The following is a 19,145-nucleotide window of genomic DNA, read 5'->3' on the forward strand; positions in this document are numbered from 1 at the left end:
TTGAAATAAATGAAATATGGGGTGTGTTCTTTTTGCTTTTGTCTAAATAGATCCTGCTATACAAGCAGACACCCAGGGATTAGTCATAAAAATTATCTATCAAAAGGGGTGGGATAAAAACAGTCAGCATCTTTACACTACAGCATTATGATAATGCAAGACATTTATCAAAGTGCACACATTTTAGATTGGAAGGTTACTAGCACTATTCCCTGGTTAACTCATTGAGTTAACAATTACAAACTCAGCCTTAACTTGTTAAAAACATACAAAAATAAGCCTGATTTTATTGTCTGCTTTGGCAAGATTATTTTACCACCCAAAGAGCTTTCATTAATGTGCAGAGAAGATTACAGGCTCCACCCTGTAATGTTACTTCATCTTTATACTGTTTACTATTATAACATTAGCTTCTTAATTATAAACTAACACACAAATACTGCTGCTCTAAAACAGCGCACATGCACACTACCGAAAATGCCTCAAAGACAATTGGGTCAGATAACATCGAGAAAGACAGCTTATAACAGAGCAAAATGCACGAAGTCTGTTTTAAACCACAGCTTAACTCCATCTCAAACAAATGTGATAGCCTAGCTTTTATTATTGCAATTAATCCTCAAAAATGGTGACAGCTGAAGGTGACAGAAAATGTTTAACACAAAATAAGCCCACTTCATTTCAAACTTCCTGCCTGGTCTTTTTTCCTGGTTTTATGGTTTTTGGGAATTTTATGGTTCCCCCTTCCCCCTCATATTTGGTTCCCCCTGTATTTGGGCTTATGATTATTATTTATTTGTATTACTGTAGTGCATATAGATTTCAAACAAAATTGGAGTGCTTGGCACTGTGCAAACACAGAGGTTACGTCCACACTAGAAACACTGCAGCAGCACAGTTGCAGTTGTGCCACTATAGCACAGACTCTTACTACAGAGACGGAAGAGGTTCTTCCGTCGCTTTAATAAATCCTCCTCTCCAAGAGGTGGTAGCTGCATCGACAGAAGAATTCTTCATTCGACCTAGCACTGTCCACACTGGAGCTTAGGTCGGTTTAACTATGTCTTTTAGGAATGTGAAAAATTCATACCCTTGAGGGATATAGCTAGGTCAACCTAACTTCCTAGCATAGAGCAGGCCGTAGTTAATAGTCCCCTGCCCTGAGGAATTAACAATTAAACAAATGACTGGTGGGAGGAGACACAGAAGCACAGAGATGAAGTGACTTGCACAAGGAAACAGGACAGAGCAGAGCCACATACACCACCAGATCTCCTGACTTCCAGTGCAGTGCCCTATCCACCGGACCATGCTGTCTCTCTGTACACACTTATGAACAATCATTTTATGTTAACTACACCATGAGCTACAGTAATACTGTAGGAGGAGGAGCGAATCTTTCACCTCCCCAACTTTTGACAACCTCATATTGTGGAGCATCAACAGACCTGAGGTACCTATCGTACATTATGAGACTGTCAAAACCTTTTGTGGCTTTCATTTTTAATTTGTCTTTTATCATCTTTTTATTTTAAACTAAATACTATTTCAAAAATAAGGAGGACTAAAAATCAATGCTAGTTTTAGAAGGTTAACAAGAAAAGCCACTCTGTATAACTTACGTTTCGCTTCACAGCAGCTGTGGAAAGGAAATCAGCAACTCAGCTGATCATCATCAGCTGCACAGACATTTCTTTTTAAAGCATGGCAAAGTACAATATAAAGATGCGAAAATGACACTTACTGTTCCTTCAGAAACTGCATGCTCTCTGAGGTCTTTCAAAAAATCCACCTCATCTTCAATTTTCATCTCCAGCTTTTCTGCAAGGACAAAAGGTTTGCAAAGTAGATTTAAGCAAACTCCCTTTGTTTAAGGCTGCTGTTTTTCTGTTTATTCAAATACTTCTAAAAAACTCAACAGGCATTATTTTCTTTCCAACAGCTGGTTTTATTCCTGACTTTGCTGCTTGTTTGTTAGTAATTTTACAACTACAGTGTCTGTGAATGAAGGAAATATGAAACAGCAGTGAGCACACAGAAACCACAGGACTAGACTTCTACAGATGGCTCTATGTGAAGCTTGAAATCTAGGTTATATTTGCATATATGTTTACACCAAAGAAGACTCGGCTTCCATTATTCCTGTTGTATGATCAAAAAGTATATATTTGTTTTTCTCCGATTTAGTTGGGGTTGGTCCTGCTTTGAGCAGGGGGTTGGACTAGAAGACCTCCTGAGGTCTCTTCCAACCCTAATCTTCTACGATTCTTTACCATAACATGGAGACAGGTGGGAGGCAAGAATATTTTCTCAACTTTCAAGTGTTTAATGCAATGCCAGCTTCTCCACACATGCCTCTTCTCCTTAACCTGAAGTGGTAGATTAGGTCCCAGAGAGTAGTAAGGCAAGTCAGTCTCCACCCAAATTTGGCAACCGCCTGGAAAAATTTTTTTTCTGGTGATGGTGCTGATGAAACACAAGAAAAACTTTGTAATCCTATTGTCCTCTCTTCCCAGCAAATTAACATGCAAAACTTAAACGATCACCATTTACACCAGCATTTTCTTTCTCTGCACCTTGCCCACTTTAAAATAACCATTTTTGTCTTGTGACACCTACGCTGACCAGGACTTAAATCTAAAACCAATTTCCACTTCTAAAGACCCATGGATTCCAAAATACTTCAGAGAAAGTGAATTAAGCTTCACTACCCCACGTTGCGAGTTATGTAACTATTCCCATTTTACAGCAGTGCAGAGAGGTGAAGTGATTTGACCAAGGTGTCCCAGTGAGTCAGTGGCTGAGCCAGGACAGAATGCAACACCCCTGTCTCCCGGCTCCAACCACAAGGCACATCATTCTTCTCCTAGCCATCTGTAACTGAGCACTATGGGAATCAAAAGGATTTTTAACTGACAATTTGTAGTGGATCATTTGTATAAAAAGGAGGCTGCGGGAAACCACAGTTCCATCTTAAATTAAAATCAATGAAAAAAGTAGTTTGCACGGATAGTGCAAGCTAGTTCGTCTTAAGGGCATTAAGGGTACTTTGCTACACACCACTTGCTGTGCTAATTCAAAGAAATTACAAATTAACACAATGCTGTGGTATCAGATAGAAAGACCTGATGAGTTTATGGGTTGTTAACAGCAGAACCGTCTACGAAACCAGAGCCAATTCAGCAATAGTTCTGAGCACACGTGAGAATCACCCAGGGGACACCAGTTTGTTGGCAAAACAGCCAGTGATCATGTACTTATGATAAGGGGGAGGGTTCAGCTAGGAAGAGTGACCCTCCCCTAAAAACTCTTGAAATGAGCTGTTGGAAAGGATAATAATGCCGCAGGAATGGGCCCCCAGGAAATGCGAGCCTGTTAATGCCCAGCATGTGCACCCTAACTCCCCCAGGACCATAGAGGGGGAAGGGAGCAACCTTGGGGCCCCAGGCTGCACATATGAACAAGGAACTGTGTTTAGGGGGAACAGACAGACTGCTGTCATAAATGCAAGAAGATGCTCCTTAAATATAGGGGTGGAAGGAACAATCTTGTTGCCAAAACACAGTACTGGGCATCAGGGCTCTCTTCCTGGCTCTGCCACAGATTTCCTCTGTGGCCTTGGACAAGTCACTTAAACTGACTGTGCCTCAGCTTCTCCATCTGAGAAACAGGTACCATAATGATACTTGCCTCCTCCCCAGTGGGGTTGTGAGGATAAATTCATTCATGTTTGTAAAATGCTTTGAGATCCTGAAGAGAGGGCAAGGGACATGTCTAATCCCACTCCCATTAAAGCCAACAGTTAAACATCCATTGACTTCAATGGGAGCAAGATCAGACCCTATTTTTGTTGTTAACCTATACAACTGTGATTGGCTAGATGTACAATTTAAGGACTTTATCTTTGCAAATCATTCCTTGAGCATTATTTACATATATGGTTTCAACCCAGCCAAATCTGACTTCCAGGTTTTGACCTTTGTGGGCTTCCATATCATCACGTGGACTGGTCCAGCATGTGATTTGAAAGAACCAAGTTTTGTGCACTTTACCTCCAGAACACAAGCACTTCTACTAAGAATGAATATCCCAAACTCATAAACTAGTGTTGAAATACATCACAGAGGCATTCAGGCAGGGAGCACCTTATGTAATATTATTAATATTAATAAAGCTTGCCTCCAGTGGAACCTGCCACCCTAGCTGCTGAAATAAATGCTAGTGAAAACCTTTCTGGACAGCCAAAGTGGATGTCCTCGTGGTGAGGATGAGGTTAGGAGCTTGAAAGTAGAAATGGTAAAATTCTACTCATGGAAATTAGCAGATGCCAGCCTCTAAAGGCCTAGACCTGCCAGGAGATCCATTATGGCAATTTGTTCAAGGGGAATCTCTAGAGAATAAGGCACACTATTCGTGATTTAGTTACTGTAGAAACCAGGCCAGTGTGTCTTCTTATCTGTTGGGTGTCCAAACTTCAGCTTCATACCTCAACTGCTTGCTTGCCCAAATGCAAGTCAGGCCAAATATGTACTATTCAAATAGTTTGCAGGAAAATCTCATTTCACAGGGGTATTTGGTGCTGAATAAAAGGCCCAACCCCTAAGTACTGCATGAGGTTCATAAAACTTTCTACAAGAGGCATGGGAGTCTCCCCTTGATTTCACTGCTCTTGAGGACCAGGCCCTGAATAGCTGTTTGGATGCAGACTTGATTTTTCTTTTGGGGACTCTAAATCTTATTAAACTGATCACATGACAAGGGAATGAGATGAAAGAGAGTGATGTCATGAGGAGCAGTTAACATAAATGAAACCCTTACACAGCTAGATGGTCTTGCATTTTTCCCTGCATCTCTCACTGAAGAGAAAAACCTTTGATTGCATATCACAAACTGTGACAATTTAGCAATGACAATTAAAAAAAACAATCCCCAGTGACGTGTGTTTCAGGGAAGCATCCACCTGACCCGAGCCTCTCTTCTGAGAAGGACTCCAGCCCAAAGTCTGTCAGAAAAGAATTTTGGTTCTTTCTGCTGAGCAGCAGTTACGTCCCTAACCGCAAAATAAATATATACACGTCCCTACTTGCCAAGATAAGTTCTGACTCAGAACAAAGTGAACTTGAAAAACCTCACAGTACTTAGTAATTTGCTCCTTTGACAAGACAATAAGTTATCCAGGTAGGGCAGTCACCACACAAAGTTTAAATGCCCTCTCTCTCTCCCCCCCCGCCCCCTTACACCCCTCCCACACAGTGCACAGTAATAATAGAAAACACAACACATCTTCTTGTCTTTGCTTTAAACCCATGTCTGGTCTGTGCCCATATAGCATTATTCTGTAGATTGTTCCAATAATCCCCGGGAGAAGCCATTCTACCCTAATTTGTCCTTTAGGCAGCTTCAGATTGTGACCATGTTTTTTCTTATGGGTAGAAGAGATGAACATACGCTGGATTCTTGTATGTTACGTCCCTTTTACATTTTTGAAATCTGTAACAATCACCTCCCCAGTTTCCTTTCCCCTACCCTACCTTAGTATCATGTTTTAACATTTTTATAAAAACACAAGCTGCATTTTTCAATATGGGCACTAATTTACAGCACTGTAATTCCTTGTCTCTTTGATTTCTATACATCTTGCATGAAAAACCCATATAGCCAACAGCAGGTGCAGAATTAAACCTTAGCTACTGAGACTTAGAGGGCAGGAGACAAAAAAACAAGGAGCTCCCAGAAGAAATTAGCATTCCCAGGTATTGACTTACAGCCACTCCCATTGTATTGAAATGTCAACCTGCCACAATACAAAAATAGAACTTTCTTTTTTAAAGGAGCTTTCTGATTCATGTAAACAGCCTGTTACATAGCAGCTGATAACTTACTATGACTAATAAAACACTTTAAAATCCCTAGCTCACCAAAACTTACAAAACGTTCACCAGCCCTACCCCCAAAGAATAGGTACCCACAAGTATGCTGCCAGTCAATGCTAAAATAAATGGCTTTCCACAACTCTATTTGACAAAATCTCTTCCCTTTATGCAGTAAAAAGCAGTCACATATTTCTATGATTTTACAGCTCCTGTCACTAAACTGCTGCTTTGATGGATGCATTACATCTATTTTGATTATTTTCTTTACAATTCTGAATTAGTCTTTTGTTTTGAGCTTGTTAAAGGAAAGATATGTCTTACCTATAGATTCCTTATAACTAAACAAGAGCAACCCAGAGATAGGTCAGCTGTTTACATTTAACAGTTGCCTGAACACATGTAATATAAAGCCTGGATCAAACCAGCTGCGCGCTGCTGTAGAAATTTCACGTGTGATTTCAATCCATCTGGAAGACTCCGAAAGTCAGTTATTTTTTGTTGTATTTATCAGAGGAAGAGTTGCTGTTTTGTTTTGTTTTTATTTTTTGACGGTTCCTATTAGCCCTTGTTGAACACAGACTGACTCTGCCAAAGCTCTCCTGATGCAGTCACTTATCTCATATGACATCACTCATCAGAGGTCCCCACGGATCCTTCGTTCTTGCTTATAGCACTGAACGAGTAATAAGCGTTTGAATTCCAGCACTGCTTAAATACAGGGAAAAGACTGCGGCTTTGCTCCAGGATGGCTTCACAGTCAGGAAAAGTGGGTGGAGAGATGTGTTCTCTCCCCCTCTTTTTTAAATGACTCAATGCCACCAATCAGAAAGCTTCTTTGCCCAGTTCAGAATGACACTCACCGCTGTTCCAGTTGACCAGAACAGAAGCTTTAATACAGCACTGTTATATTCTTTAACTCCAGATTCGCAGAGAAAATGTGGCAGAATTGAAGGAAAGTCAAGTTAGCACAAAACCCTAAGGCACCTGGTCCAGAAGGGAACACGTAACTAATACACAGCAAATTTCAGCAGCACACTCCCATTTAACTGTTGTCTTCCCTACTAGGGAACATAATTTACATGTTAAAGATGCCTCTAAAATACTTTGGCATAAATATAAGACTGTTTCCTAACTGTGGTGCAATCCTAGAAACATATACTTGTAGTGTAAATCTTTAATATCTATTTCAGATTTCTGGTCTCTGCAGGAAAAGAAAGTGCACTTGCCAAGGGCAGGATTCCCCTCCCAGGGCTGGCCTCTGACACTCAGTTCTCTACCCACCATGGCCTGATTTTCATTCTTTAAAAGAAAGAAATATCTCATTTAAGTTGGAAGCTCTTTCTCGCAGAGAGCTTCTTCCTTTATTTGCATGTGAAATGCCCTGCGCATATATGATGCTATATAAAATAAACACTATTTTGCCTACCTGTAACAGGCTCAGATCCTAGGACTTCTGAGCTTGCATCCCCCCTTTTCGTTGGTTCATCAAACTGCAAACTTAAATCCATTTCTCCATTAAGGATGTCTCCCGTAATCACTCCGGCTTTGGAAGGGGATGGGGGGAGAACCCCAACAGGTACACTCTCTAGCTTCCCAACTGCAGACTCAGGGACAGAAGGCGTTTCCAATATAGAAACAAATCCATCCAGCCAGGAGCCATCAGCCTCTGGAACCAAGCACTTTGCCCCAACATCATCTGTAAGCTCAGCAGCAGCATTGATATTGTATGGATGTGACTGTGAGAGACACGCTTCCAGCATGGCATTGCTCTGCTCCTCTTGGTCTTTGTTGGGCCAATCCAAGACCTGTTGCTGGGCTCCTTTCACTTCAGACCCAGCTTCGCTCTCACTGGCCAAACAGACAGCGTCAGTGCTGGAGTCGCTGTCGCAGGGGGGTTCTTCTGCAATAGGCTGAAGCGATGCTCTGGACAGTACATTGTTCATATCCTCCTCCTCTTCTGGATCACCTGGTATCGTGGATGTCTCAGCTATACCTAGAGGTACCCTATTCTCAAAGGCAACAGAAGGTGCTTCCATAACAGAGACCTCCTTTAATTCTGGTGCTTTGTTTTGCAGAGAACGTCCCTGTGCCCCCTGACTGAGATCACGTTCCTGGTTCAACGTTGCGTCGGGAGGAGGGTCATTCTTCGCATCCAGCGATTTGTACTCTGATTCAGACCCTTGTACAATACTTTCTTCTGCATCCACTGTTGCATTGTCATCCGCTTCCTGACAGGAGATTTCCCCTTTCAGCCCAATATCTGCGTTACTGTCATTTGCTGCAGATTCCTCGCCCTGACGGCAAACAGAGGATTTCACAGTAGCAGCAGGCTCCTCGGACAAACCCTTTTCTTTGCCAAGTGTCCCACTTTCACACAGCTCCTGACTGGGTTCAGCTTTGCTCTCTTCAGCCGGCTGTGACAGACTTTTCTCGTCAGAGTCCTCTTTTTCCACGCTGTCTTTAGGCAAGCTAGTTTCTGCTGTTATCTTACGATGCACAGAACTGTCCTGTTCAGCAAGCACTGCCGTCTCTGCTACTGCTGCTACTTCCTGGTTTTGTTTAGATTCTTTATTATGAATTGCAGAGGGTGTGTCCATTAAATTATCCTGGATACGCTCTGTCCCCATGCCACATGAAGAGAAGACGGGATCATTACCATGCACAGACGCCTCCTGTCCTGGAGGTGCCGCTGCAGCATCTCTCTCCTTACCGACTGCCTGTCCCTGTTGTTCATCTCCTTTAAATAAGGGAGACGAAAATGATTTCATTTGCTTGCCAACCCCCTCCTGTTCGGAAATTCTTTCTGATGTCACCAATTGGTTTTGCAGACGCTCTTTTTCTGCTGAGGACAAACCTGCGTCAAGTGGAGGTTGTGACCCAGGCTCACATTTGCTAGCTGAAGCAGTCTCTGGTTTTAAGCTGTCACACATTTCACCTTTTAAAACAGCTTGATTCTCAGTGTGGCAATTGCCAGCAGACCGCTGGCCTTCCTCTGCTGAATCTGTGCTTCCTCTGCCAGTAGTTTCAGTTCTCGGTGACATCTTTTTAAGGGCTTCACTGTCACCTTTGCCTTCAGCTAGAATTGCAAAGGTTTTACTGCTTTCAAGGCAACACACAGACTCTGCATCACTTGGACCAGGCCTGTCAAGGGGATTGTTTTTCATTTCAGAATTATTCCGCACATTGTCACTCAAAACCAGTTCATTCAGCCCAATATCTGAGTTTCCATTTTCCACCTGCACACCCTGCTCAATACTCTTACTATTGTTGTTCACTTCCAAAACAACAGGATCACGTTCCAATGCATTCTCTGAAACCTTTATTTCAGTCACAACCAGCAGCTCTTCTCTAGTGTTGGGAATCATACTCTGCCTCTGCTTTACAAGGGGTTCACCTTGGACTACTCCCTCTGGCAAACCAATCTTTGCATTTTTGGAGTTCGAGTCTGTTCCACTCTCTTTGCTGCCACTTGTCTCCCAATGGCCAACAGGGATAATATTACTGTCAACACGTACATTTGCATTATCCTGTGCCTGCATCCCTTGTCCAGCTCCACATTCCCTACCTTCTCTTGGAGATTTTGGTGACACTGCAAGTAAGGGCTCAGTAGCATGGATCAGCACCCCACTTGCTGGGGGCAGCTCTTTCAGACTTGAAGTTCTTAATCCCCGGGTCTCATCCTCTCCATTCTCCACATGCTGCTGGATTGAAGCAGCATCCACAGACCCTGTACAGTTCTTGCATTCTGCCTGGCCCATAGCCACATCCACACCCTCACAGGGCGTTGGGGCTTCGCATGCAGTTTCAGCCACAGTAACAGCGCTTTCAGTTGCGCACTCTTCAACGATTTGCACTTCCTGTTGGGTATTATCTCTACTACACAGGCTGGCTTGACTCAAAACAACTCCACTGGATGTCATTCCTGTTTCCGCATTTGTATTTCCACAGGATGGAAGGCTTGCAGCACCACTTACTCCAGAACCTGAGCTCAGCGTGCAGTCATTTTTATCTGATACAATCCCAGAGTCTACAATAGCGGCTGGCCCCTCCTCTTCCTTTTTACTCAACGTAGCTGTGTTTTTACTTTCACAGGAAAACCCTGGGTTGTCTATACCCGCCAGGCTCAACAAATCACTTGATGTGTCGTTAAGCACTTCCAAACTCCCACTGTCACACTGGTTCTCTTTTTGGCCTGTTGGGGCTGAGAGCTGCCTCACATCAAAGTTAACTAGTGCAGAAGGGCATTCTTTGCTTTCTTCTGTTGGCATTTCTTCTGAGAGGGAGGCTGCAGCAGCCGGAAAACCCTCCACCTCTGTTCCTATATTGCAGTTATCCTCTGAAGTTCTCAGCTCTGGCTCTGGCTGTTTCGCTGCACTCTGAAAAGAGGGAAATAAAGACTGTGACTGTTTGTTTTGCTGTATGTCACACTCTCAAAGTGCACACATTAATTTATCGGTCACCTGTACAATTATTAAATCTATAACATTAACCTGAGTGCAAACAAAATGAGATCAGCTCCTCCCTCCATCTCTGTGTGTATATCCACTTGAACTGCATTTACAAAATGTACTGGAACAGTAATTGACCTTTTAAGTCTTGCCAGCCACTGGCTATATTGAAGACTATTGCTTGAATGGATTTAAATTTAAACTCAGTAAAGAGCAGGATTTAAATTTAATTTGCAGTATTAAGTAACATGCATTTGAATGTACAATCCAGCTCCAAAATGGCACATTGCAATTCTTTTCGAGATTGGCTCTGGGCTGTAGGAGGATTACAGAACCCCTGTGTCTTTGGAAACACCATATTAATCTGCCCTCAAAGCAGGAAGCAGCCACTTGCCACCATCCTCTGGGGGCTAGTAAAAGGTACAGATTTTTCTCAAACAACCAATCCAAGGCTTGCCTACCACCTTTCCTCATTGCCCATTCCCTCCAGAGCCCATCTCCCTGTGCTTGTTCCTTCTCCCACCCCACTCCCATACACAAAGTCCTCTGTCTCCAGCTCCTCCCCACCCCAATGTAACACACATTTTGGTTACTCCAGCTGCTGACTACCTTGCTGTGTTTACAGTAACCCTAGTCATAAAATAAAACCACATAATAACAGAGACCGCTTGAAGTGAGCAATACACATTATTAAATCTTTATAGTTCAGGTATACAACGGCTCAGACTAGACATGTCAGTGGTGGGATATTCAATGGGGCAATGACGTTGGCCAGTTCCCTTGAACTACCCAGGCAAGCATAAAGTGGTTGCATAGAAACCCTCTCACTTTTTTTTTCTTTATTGATGTAATCCTTCCAGACGGCACATCCACGGAGAACCTTACCTGTTCTTAAATACTGTTCACCATTTGGGTCCCCACAAGACTTAGCAGGTGCCATGCACTATTTAGGATAGAATTTGATCCAAGTTTTGTCCCACTTCAGAGCAATAGTTTAACCTCTAGTTCAGAACAAAAAAACCACACAGAAACTTTTTTAAAATGGCTAATTATGTGGGGGCTTCTCTCTCCAGAATTGGTTCCAAGGACCCTAGATGGGGGTCACTTGCCCCACTCTGCAATCCCACAAAGCATAGCAAACATCAAGAAAAGTATCTGTGCAAGCATGCAGATTTTAGAGCACTTAGAAGCGTTGTCCTTTAAACAGGAAGGACAGAGAGACGACGATGGGAAAGGGCTCCTCTACATACCCATCTTCAGCATGGGAGGCTCTGAAAGGTGTACCGTGATCAGTGGATCAGAGCTGGAGCCGGTTCGCACCAGTTCGCGTGAACCGGTTGTTAAATTTTGAAGCCGGTTTAGACCCGGTTGTTAAAGGGGTGGGCAAACTCCGGCCCACTGGACCATCCTGTCCGGCCCACCTGAGCTCCCGGCTGGGGAGGCTCCCCTGGCTGAGCATTTTTACTCACCCGGCAGCGCTCCGGGTCTTCAGATTTTGGCAGCTCATCATTGACTGTGATCACATATCAGCTGAATGAGAACACCCCATGGAGATGAAGACAACTTGAAACAGCAGCTCTGAGACACATGGGACACTCCACTCATCTTAGTGGATGTTCCCACCCCTCTTTAGAGCCTATGATATACATGAAGTATACCTGTTCTCCACTCCCCATTCAAATGGGCAGGACTTCAGATCTTGGTTCACCTGAGAAAGATTGGGGCGGGGGGCTGTAGATGAGTATAGGCCCCCTAGATCCAGACACACACATGGGTGGCAGTATGAGAGGCTCACAAACCCAGAGCGGCAAGGTTCCCCATAGCCCAGCTCATATGTGGGGGGCCAGAAAGAGGGCTTAGAACGGTTAGAGAGCTGACAGCCCCCCAGATCTGGACATACACAGGGAGGAGATAATGTGAGACTGACAAGTGCCCCTGCTCCATTCTCCCCTCTGCCACACACCCGCACAGCCCCCTTCCCACTGCACTACCCCCTCCACTGCCCCTAACCCCTAAGCCTCCTTCACCTGATCCGTCAATCTCTGTCCCCCTTCCTCTTATCCCCCTTCTCATAACCACCCTCTCCTCGCTACAGCCCCAAACTCCCCTCCTGCAACTCACCCCACCACTCCTTGGAAATATTTTCATGGCTCATTTTTCCCCAAAGACTTTTGGAGACTTAGGGGGGTTGGGTGCAAAATTGGGATGCACTGGCAGAGCTCAGGGTGCCACCCCCCTTTCACCTGAGCCCCCAACCTTTCTCGCCTCCCCACCACCACCATTTATCCCGTTCCCCATAATCCCACCTCCCCTCACTGCAACCCCCACCCCTCTCCCCATATTTCCCCACTTTTCCACCCCAATGCCCCTCACTTCCCAGGAAGCACTCACATGCCTAATTTCCCCCCCAAAATACTTTGATTCCATGATCCCCAAACTCAAATAGCCACTTATGACTCACAAATTGTAGCAACCTCTGGCCCCTCAGTTCAAAACTCCTTTTATCTTAGGTGGTGGTTTGTGTTTAACATGTTGTTTAGTTATGTTAATGGCAGGATGAGTTCACAGCCATCAAGAGGTCTCTGATTTATCAGTAAGACTAAGATTTTGTCATGACAATTTTTAGTAAAAGTCACAGACAGGTCACAGCCAATAACCCAAAATTCACAGAAGCCCCATGATCTGTCTGTGACTTTTACTAAAAATAACCCTGACGAAATAGGGAATGGGGGGTCCCCCAACTCCCACCGCTGCTGATGCTCACAGCGGCTGGGAGCGGCAGGCCCCCTCTGCCCATGGAGGCTCAGAGCTCCAGGACTGGCAGCTAGGAGTTGACAGGGCCCCTTGCCCCAGCTCTGAACTCGGGGGCCCCCCACCGCCCGTGTGGATGGGAGTTCCGGGGGCTGCCCGCCACCCGTGGAACTCCAGGGGCCATCACACCTGGGAGCTCTGAGGTGACCTGCTGCATGTGGCGTCTTGGACCTGTGGGGGCCCCTGCTGTGGCTCAGAGCTCCGGGAGTGGCTTGGAGCTCCAGGCAGATGCCTGGGAGTTGCAGGCCCCCCCCCAACAGCTCAGAGCTCCAGGGCTGGCAGCTGGGAGCTGCATCCCACCCGCAGCTGAGAGCTCTGGTGCTCCCTCTGGCTGACAACTCCAGCCCCGCGGCTGAAGCAGAAAACGTCACAGAGGACTCTAGAAGTCACGGATTCCGTGACCTCCCATGACATAATCGTAGCCTTAGTCATTATTACCTCTCAGTTTAACAGTACAACGCAGCAGAAGGAAACTGATTTTTTGGAGTTGGTGCTGTAACTTAGGAACCCCAATTTGGATCACTAATGCTACCCTGTGGCCCTATGCGGCACACCAAATTTCAAAGCTATCCAATTAACTATTTGGATTTTAGAGCACTTACAAGAGTCAAGCTTTGAAACATATAAAATGGTGGGAATGGAAGCCATTTAGTCATTTTTCTATATCAGTGCATGCACAGTGTAAATATGTACATTTCCTTAAATACCATTCTCAATTTGGGTCTCCCAAAGATTTAGTGGATGCCATGCACTACTCTGGATAAAACTCAACAGATTGAGATCATTTTGACCTGCATCACATCAATAGTTTAATCCCTAGCTCTGGGCAAAGAAACCCACCTAGAAACCTTTTTTCAATGGCTATTTTGGGGGGGAGGGGTGCTTGTATCTCCAGAACCCCATGCTCATGTGACTCCAAATTTGGGTCTCTGATCCCACCAAGCACCCTCCCAGGCACACCAAATTTTAAAAAAATCTGACTGAGCATGTCAGTTTTAGAGGACTTAGAAGTGTTAACCCTTAAACAGATATCATGATGCAACCTTAACTATAGGGGTGCTCCCGTGCCACTACAATGACAGACTATGCAGTTCTAAACTTGCGATGCTGTCCAAGCTTCATGGTGGGTTAGGATCCACATAAATAATTGGGAGATAGTGGGCACTGGCTGGAACTACTGCTCTGCATGAAGAAAGAACACATGATAGATCCATTTGTGTGGGTGTGCAAATGATCAAGTTCAAATGGAGTGTCGGCTGTCTGGTGGCTTCCACCCTGCAGCAGAGCACAGGGAATGCTCTACTGGTTTCCAGCCAATGCAGACAAACACAAACAAAAGTGACACTTGTTGTGGAACAAGCAAGGTTTTGAAACACAGAGGAAGTGGGAGCCCTCACATCCTCGCAGTGAAGTCACTCTGCTGATAGACTAAAAAATAGAGCCTTCTCCAGAGGAAGCCAACTGGCTTTCAGCTGAGCTTAAATGAAGTAATTGCAGGGCTGCTTTCCAAATTCAAATCAGATTAGATCTGAAGTGAAACAGGGCTGGAAAAAAAAATCTAAACATAGCTTTTCTGATTTCATTGTCAGACAAAATGTACCCGTCAGGCATCTGTACCATCAAAAAGAAACGTGCTTGCTATGATAGACATATTTTACTGTCATCTGGTGGTAAGGGGAGGCAAAGTGAGGTGATTCCAATGCTCGCTTTGGTTTGCCACTTGTATCACCAGTATTTGCTGAAACCCAGAGTTACTACTGTTCTGTATTCAGACGACAGTGAGGACTGTTGTTCAGAATGGTCAGTCTGCTAAAATGTCAACTAGTAAAAATGAAAAATACTACTCCAACCTCCTCCTTTTTATCTCTTAATGAAAAAGGAGTAGCAATATTTAAATATAACAACTCTGAGGGCTGTCACTCTTCAATGTAGACACTACCTATGCCGACAGGAGGGCTTCTCTCATTGGCGTAGGTAATCCAGTGCCCCGAGAGGTGGTAGTTAGGTCAACGGAAGAATTCTTTCATCGATCTAGTGCTGGTCTACACCAGGGGTTAAGTTGGTATAGCTATCTCTCTCAGGAGTTTGATATTTCATATCCCTGTGAGACGTAGTTGTCCTGAAGTAAATTCCTAGTGTAGACCAGGCCTAGGATAGTGGAATTAAACACACACATACAGACATCTGAAAGGAACGGTGGACACACAAGGAAAACTGAAGAGTTCTGCAGCAGCTGTAAAATCCTGACCACCATTTTGCATTTCACCCTTTGAACAGGGTCTCCCTGGCAGCCTCTTTCAAGCTCTGAGAGTGGAATTTTCCGAAGACCTCAGACTTGACCTAATTGCAGATCCAATGATCAAGCTCCCAGTGGCTTTAATTGGAGCAGTATCAGGCCAATGCCAAATGCTTCTGAAAACCCCACCATGAACTCCTACAGTATTTAACAGGAGTGGACTCACCCTCAGAATCTTGCACTGAGGTACTAAAGAAGAGAATACAATGCTCTCACTACCGCTCCTCTGGCCCGTCCCCTCAACCGGAGTGCTGCTTCCTGGCAGATCTATTAGTGTCTTCTCCGAAACAAACACATTCCCATCTCCCTAACCCCAGCCAGTACCAGAACCCACCTCACACGCCCCGCCCACTGAGCCAACCACACTGCAGGGAGCTACCCTTTGCTCCAAGCAATGTTCTTCTGCCCTCAGGATGTAACTCGCCTTCTCTTTGCAGGGATGAGTCAGGGTCTGGAAGCAGAGAGAGGCAGAGTACATGAGGAAGGACGTGCAAGGCAGGATTTGCTTCTCCCGAGAGAGTCCTGACCGAGCTCCACCTCCCTGATGGCAGAAAACCTCCCTTCATCCTAACAATGCCTTTAGTAGAGCCCCACTCCCAAATCAGAGGAAAGCAGACAGTTCCCAGGTAACATCCCCCCGGGCATTAGTTAATTATATCTAAGTTAAGAAACAGTTTCTTACTGTAACTGTGGTTCTTCAAGATGTGAAGGTCTAGTGTCATTTGTAAATCCCTATTGCCGAGGTGCAAAGTTTCTTACAAGATACCTGTAAGCTCAAGATAACAGCAGTGGGCATCCCAGGTACATTTACACTCACTATATTGCCCTGTCCCTTTCTCACCGTGTGCTGGTGACTCGCTATGTATTGCCGGAGCTGCTCTATGTCATGCTCCATGCTGGCCTTTGCTCCTTCCTTGGCTTCAGCTGTTAGCGTGTAAACATTCAGCCCAAGGTGGTATTTCACACAGTAGTCCCCCGAGTGCACTATATGAGACAAAGTGCTCCAAGAGTCCGGTTCACCAGCTTCCTCTCTGAAATAAAACAAACCCAGGTTAATACACAAACGAGGCTGAAACACTGGGATGCAGTGACACACATGCCATTCCTCGGTCTCGATACTCATCTAGTTAATGGCCCAACCAAAAGAGTCTACAGGGCGGTTTATTCTGCAGGCAAGAAGGTCAGGCCAAGAAACACATACACTCCCCAATCTTGGCGGAGGGAAATGAACTGGAGTTGAGAGTTAGAGTCAATGACAAGCTCCATCCCAAAAAGTCCTGCCAAGTCTTATCGACCGGGAGTTTCCAAGCTGTCAGAAGGTTATAGCAAGTAGTGATGAAGGGCAAAGTGAATTTAATGCAGACCAAGGTGGCCAGATTGACAGCCCTAGAGTGGGAACTGTCTCCTAATCTATAGGATAAGGACTTTAGGGCAATAGGCAAGCGACATGACAACTTTTATGACAGAAACATTCCTCCAGGGATCAGACAGAGATAATAAACTCACTTCACAGAGTGCAAGCGGCCATTATGTGGTAGCAACTTTCATTCACTACTGAACTGGACTTGATTTGAATGGCTGGCCTAAAGGGGAAGATCTTATCTGACCATTCTTACATAACTGTTAGGACACCAATATCCTGAGACATCAAGTCCCTCTACACTAGGATTATTGATTTAATTATAGAGCTGCCCATTTTGTCAGTTAACAGTAACAAAATCTTTAATAAAGGTCAGTCCGGCGGGGGGAGGGGGGGAGACTATGCCGTTGTCTCCATTAGCACAGAGCTTTAAAGTTGTAACTAAATTACATTCTTATTTACATAAAATGAACACAGTAATGGTCAAAATACTGCCACCTTCACTACAAACTTCAGAGCATGACTACACTGACAGAAGAACAGAGGCACACCCATATGGAACTTTTCCTGTCTCTAATTGTTAGAAAAATTGTTATGATACTAACTGTTAACATGAGCTCAGATACCACAGTAAATGGCACCGTTTAAGAACTGGAACTGAATAGAGAAGAGTCAAGTAAAATTTCCATTAAGGTTACAAGCCAAATTCAGGCCTAGCAGAAATTTGCATTTGAGTGACGCCTGAGATAAAGACTGAATTTGAATCTAAAAGTATAAATCTTACCGACGTGCTGTGCTGTCTCACAGTGTGATTGGCCCTTTAAGGGGAGTTGGGCCCAACCACAGGTGTGATAGATCAGCTACCTTCCAGCTGAGGCAGATCAGTTAGGAATCAGAACCCAGATGTTTAAAGGTATTTAGACATTACTGTGCTCAGCATTCCAATGTCTAACAGATTTAGGAGCCTAAATCCAATTTTCAAATGTCATGTAAGGAGCCTAAATCCCATGAACAGTCAATAAGATTTTGGCTCCAAAGTGCTGAAATCTCTTTTTCAAAATGAGATTTGGGCTATGTCTACACTGCACTTTTGTCATTATATCTTTTGTCACTCAGGGGTGTGAAAAAACACCCCCTCTGAAGGACAAAAGTTTTGGCGCCGAAAAGCACCAGTGTGGACAGAGCTTTGTCGGTGGGAGACGTGCTTCCGGCGCCAGGGTGGCCGTCTTACATGGCATGGCTGCAGTGGCACAGCCGTGCTGTTGTAAGGTGTGCAGTGTAGACATAGCCTTCGGCTCGTAAATCAGTGGAGCAAATATTCAATCTCCATTTGCTTTGTGACAAAGTGCTGGAGAACGATGGGAGAGTGGTCCAAGCCTTTGTGGATTCTGCTAAGGCATTTGATAGCATACGACACCAACCTCTTCGGGCAATCCTGTGGCTGGTCGGACCTGGGGAAAATGTAGTAAGGCTTATAACAAATCTCTATGAAAACAAGTTTCAGAGTAACAGCCGTGTTAGTCTGTATTCGCAAAAAGAAAAGGAGTACTTGTGGCACCTTAGAGACTAACCAATTTATTAGAGCATAAGCTTTTGTGAGCTACAGCTCATGGCTTCAGTGTGCATGAGCAACGTAGTCGGTTTGACTTGAGGATAGATGTCAGACAGGGCTGCGTGCTACCTGCACTTTACCTGCAGCCTACAGGAGGGCACACCTGTCAGTGGACAAAAAATTAGTCATCTATGTTTCACCAATGATGTTAATCAGATAGGACTGTTGCCAAGAAGAGGGGCTCAAATTGCTGGAAAGAGTAGTGGTAGAAGTAGAGATGTTAGATCTAAAGGTATCACATGAAAAGACAAAGACAATGGTAACATCTAAATCTGCTGGAAAAGTGAGATACTTCTAATCCAGATCTGAAGATGCATTGGAGCGTGGTGAGCACTTCAAATACCTAGGTAGCATGACGACAAGAGACTCTAAACATCACTTAGAGATTTGACATAGAACTGGACTCATGACTGCTGCTCTAGCGACCCTCAGACACATTTGGAGAAACAAACATATTACCATGAAGTGTTAAATTAAACTGCTGCAGTTTCTTGCCTTCAGCATCTTGCTATATGCAAACAAGACATGAATGCTAAGGAAACAGGATAGTAAGAAGCTTTCTGCTTTTAAATTGAAATTCTACAGGCAATTGCTGTGTATTAGCTAAACCTCACACAGGACTAATGAGGACGTAATCACCCAAATTTACAGCATAATTAGAGTGATACTGTATATTAAGACAATCAGACCAAGAACACTTGAGTTTGCAGGACGCATAGGTCAGATGAACGGAGGAAGATGGCCA

The 19,145-nt window shown here is 44.4% G+C and overlaps 1 protein-coding gene across 6 annotated transcripts in view; it reads right to left on the minus strand.

Annotated features, from left to right (window-relative positions):
- Window positions 1-19,145, minus strand: part of AKAP13 (A-kinase anchoring protein 13) — a 330,780-nt gene that overhangs the window by 137,998 nt on the left and 173,637 nt on the right. For all 6 annotated transcript variants that reach the window (XM_073304194.2, XM_073304196.2, XM_073304195.2 and 3 more), the window contains 3 exons: window positions 16,270-16,459; window positions 7,300-10,249; window positions 1,745-1,821 (listed from right to left, as the gene is read on the minus strand). In XM_073304194.2, coding sequence (XP_073160295.1) covers window positions 1,745-1,821; window positions 7,300-10,249; window positions 16,270-16,459 — 3,217 coding nt within the window. The remainder of the gene's footprint in view (window positions 1-1,744; window positions 1,822-7,299; window positions 10,250-16,269; window positions 16,460-19,145) is intronic.

The sequence above is a fragment of the Lepidochelys kempii genome, chromosome 10 (assembly GCF_965140285.1).
Source record: "Lepidochelys kempii isolate rLepKem1 chromosome 10, rLepKem1.hap1, whole genome shotgun sequence".
Taxonomy (NCBI): domain Eukaryota; kingdom Metazoa; phylum Chordata; order Testudines; family Cheloniidae; genus Lepidochelys; species Lepidochelys kempii.